The 3,896-nt window shown below is 35.0% G+C and overlaps 1 protein-coding gene across 1 annotated transcript in view; it reads left to right on the forward strand.

Annotated features, from left to right (window-relative positions):
- The window catches only part of LOC110037610 (cyclin-dependent kinase C-2-like), a gene marked incomplete at its 5' end in the record, with an annotated part of 4,934 nt that overhangs the window by 462 nt on the left and 576 nt on the right, over positions 1-3,896 (forward strand). The window contains 7 exon segments of the mRNA XM_020742300.1: positions 16-88; positions 173-293; positions 487-604; positions 2,276-2,415; positions 2,554-2,611; positions 3,544-3,614; positions 3,711-3,894. Coding sequence (XP_020597959.1) covers positions 16-88; positions 173-293; positions 487-604; positions 2,276-2,415; positions 2,554-2,611; positions 3,544-3,614; positions 3,711-3,894 — 765 coding nt within the window.

Genomic DNA, 3,896 nt, shown 5'->3' on the forward strand with positions numbered 1-3,896 from the left:
TTCTCATTATGGTAGTGTTACATGAGGCAGCTGTTAACTGGACTACATTATTGTCATGTTAACCAGGTGCTTCATCGTGACATCAAAGGTGGTTAATGTTTTTGGTTTGTTGCGTAAATCATTATTGCACGACATTATTTGGTTATAATTGTGTTTTTTGGATCTGCTGCAGGATCTAATTTACTGATTGATAATGAGGGAAATCTAAAACTGGCTGATTTTGGGCTTGCACGCTCATTTTCTAGTGATCACAATGGCAACTTAACTAATCGTGTAATAACTTTGTGGTATAGGTAAAATGTTTACAACCATTTACTGTCCCAAATGATAATAATGATAACATTGCTTTCTACCTTTTATTTTTACTTTGGTGCCTTGTCCGCTCATTGAACATCCAAAACGATTATGTCAACACTACCTGTTACTCTTCCATGAACCTAGCTACTCTAATGTTCACTTTTTATTTTTTTTATGGTTATAATACAGGCCTCCGGAGTTGCTGCTAGGAGCAACCAAGTATGGTCCAGCTGTAGACATGTGGTCTGTTGGTTGTATTTTTGCAGAGCTTTTACATGGAAAGCCCATCTTACCTGGGAAAAATGAGGTAGGGTGTCTTTTGCAAAGCATTTCTTACTTTCATGTATGTATGTCAGAGCCTTTATTTCTATATCTCATGTTTGATAATGTGATAATTCATCATGTAAAAATTTATAAATTTGGGTTTTCAGGATTTTCCGTCTATGTTTGGGGTTAATCTGTTTGCCCTCTCTCACTTCAAATTTTAGTTTTGCCATTGTATTAGACATTGTATTTGATACTTGTTTCTTCCATCTGCTAAAACTTTCTATTTTTTAATGAGGATGTACTGCAATATTATTTTTAACTAGCATCGGCTGTAGGCCTGGTTTGGAAAGCAATCTTTTGTAATTAGGCATTCAAAGAAAACTTCACTTTTAAATTAAGCTTTGCCCCTCAAAGTTTGAGATAAAAATTTCTCCCTCTCTGCAACTGAATTTTGGTGTTTGTTTCTTTTCATATATTGAAACAATCTTTGTGATAAATCTAATGGTGTTGATCTATTGAAATATTATTTTAATTGAAAGTTTTTTTCTTGATTGAACAAGCTTGAGAGTGAACAAATTTTCTTGCACCGTTGATTTAAATGATCATAATTTTTTTTTTCTCTTCATTTTTTTAATGCAAACTATGCCTTTCACGGCCATACACCTACATGCAGGACCTAATTACAAGTGGGGTTCACTGTTTTCTGGAAATCGGAATAGGGCTGTTACTTTTGTCCTAGGTTGCATACATGTCCTAACTTGCAAATGGCTTTAATTGTTGATAAGGTGCTTTATGCAACTCCGAATAAAAAAATAATAGTAATGAACCTGTGTTGTAATTTTTTTTTTTTAAAAAAAATTATCACTTGAATGAAGACTTGGGTTCTCTTTCTCTTCCTCTAATGTTGGGTTTAGTCCTTGTCGTTTCATACAATGTTATTCAAAAGTAGATCCCTCTTAAAAGTTTTTTTTTTTAAAGGCTAATCTATTAATTTGCTTTACAAGTTTGCATTTCAAACTAGGTTGGCTGAGATTGTGTTCTAGACATTTGTTCTTCTCGCATCTTGCTGCAAGATATATTGGGGCAGAACATTGTAAATTGCATTATTGTAATAAAATTTAACTCATGGTTCTTGGTGTTCCATGTGAAGTTCTTTTTTTTTTCTTTTGGTGTTCTGAATTAAAGATTCAAGCTTTAACAATTGACTGCAATCTACAATAAGTTATCATGCAGGTTTTTTTTTAGTTGAGTTTTTTCTATTTTGTTCATGATTTTATTTCCAACTTTACAATTGGTCCAATTATTGTCTCCACTACCCATTTTTTTCTTGAACTACATTGACCCGAACCAGACTTGAAAAATCCTGGTTCAGGTTATCCTGATAGTTTTTGGGTTGAATTCGGGTTAGGATTTTTAACTTGTTTAATTTTTCAAGTCGGGTTCAAATTGAGCTACAAAAATGAAATCATCCTACCAAGCAAAATTGCCTTGAAATCGATCCGTCAACTTGAAATCGACCCTACATTGACTTAGAATCAACCCAAATTTGACTCGAATAGCTTTTATGCCTCATGTTAAACGAGTCATAATGGTCGGGTTTGAGTCTAAGCAGTTTTGGTTTGGGTTAACCCAAACCCAAATTGACACCCATACTTTAGGCTATTGTGGAGTTGAGAATCAAACTAACTGCTTGTTTCTCGCAATATTTCAGCCAGAACAGTTGACGAAGATTTTTGAGCTCTGTGGAACTCCAGATGAGGTGAACTGGCCTGGTGTTACTAAGATGCCTTGGTATAACAACTTCAAGCCTTCAAGGCCAACGAAGAGACGTGTCAGGGAGCTTTTCAAGCAGTAAGTTGGCCCTTTTACGTATTTGCTTATCTTAGTCGTTTCTGTAGCATTGATAATTGCGAAGGGTTTTACATCCTACTATATGTTACTCTTTTACATTCTATTTTCCAATATTACAAAATATTTGATTTTTTGCAGTTTCGACCGTCATGCCTTGGAGTTATTGGAGAGGATGTTAATGCTCGATCCATCTCAGGTATTGCGTAAGATTTAAATTTCCTCCTTTACTACGAGAAGTTGTTTATACTTCTAAATATGTTCTAAATCGCAATTATACCCTTAAAGCAGCTAAATTAGAAGGGAACTTTGCATTCTTTGCCAAGTGGGCTACACGAGCGGCTGATAACAGTCGTGGATAATTCTGTATTTTGGCATTTATAATTTGGAAGATTTACATACATACCACTCAATTCCTATGTATTACCATATTTTTCATTTAAATTTCAATTTTTACATGCATGCAACCTTACCTATACATGAAAAGGCGTATTTCACTCTTCGAAAGTCAAAATGATTCTATTTTTTATGTGAGATGAAAGATTTGGTTGTTATTAATGCAAAAAAAAAAGAGTAAAATTTAGGTGTTGATATGTAAATACATATGAATTGGGTGGTTTGTATGTAGATGTCCCTAACTTCTAATGTATTTATCATTTTAAGACAGCTTGTGCGTCTTTAATAGTTCTAATTGGAGACATAACAATAGAGCTTTATCTTTGCTTTTTGGTACTTTGCCTGATACAATTATTGCTACACTCTTAAATCCTGCTAGATTCAGATAGAATCCCCTTGGAAATAATTAAAATTGATCACAAAACTTCCGAATCTAAGATCTGAAAAGTCCATGGCGTGAATTTTTCAGTCACATAGCTCTCTACACACCCTTCCTAGTTAAAAATTATCTTTCATTGTAAGATTGATTTTATAATTTCTATGATCATTTATTATCATTGAACATTTATATAAATATCAATATACTTCACAAAGATCTAGAATAACTTTCCAGCACAACTTTCCATGACTCTTGACAGTTTTCATGATTATATCCCCTGGCATTACATATGGAATCTTATAATTCATCTTGTGCTATTCTGTATAAAGTTCAATCTCACATCTTCTGATTTGCAGAGAATATCAGCAAAAGATGCACTTGATGCAGAGTATTTCTGGGCTGATCCCTTACCATGTGATCCAAAAAGGTGAACCTTAAACCCTTCACTGTCTCAACAAACAATTTCTCCTCGCCTTGATGCTCATGCCTACTAAAAATTACCCCACAATCCAACCTTGAACAGCCTTCCGAAGTACGAATCTTCCCACGAATTTCAGACGAAGAAGAAGCGCCAGCAACAACGCCAGCACGAAGAAATGGCGAAGCGTCAGAAGCTTCAGCACCCTCAGCCTCATGCCCGTCTTCCTCCCATCCAACAGACCGGTCAACCTCATCCCCAAATGTGGCCTGGTCCCGGTCAACCCATCAA

The sequence above is a fragment of the Phalaenopsis equestris genome, unplaced genomic scaffold (assembly GCF_001263595.1).
Source record: "Phalaenopsis equestris unplaced genomic scaffold, ASM126359v1 Scaffold222190, whole genome shotgun sequence".
NCBI lineage: Eukaryota > Viridiplantae > Streptophyta > Magnoliopsida > Asparagales > Orchidaceae > Phalaenopsis > Phalaenopsis equestris.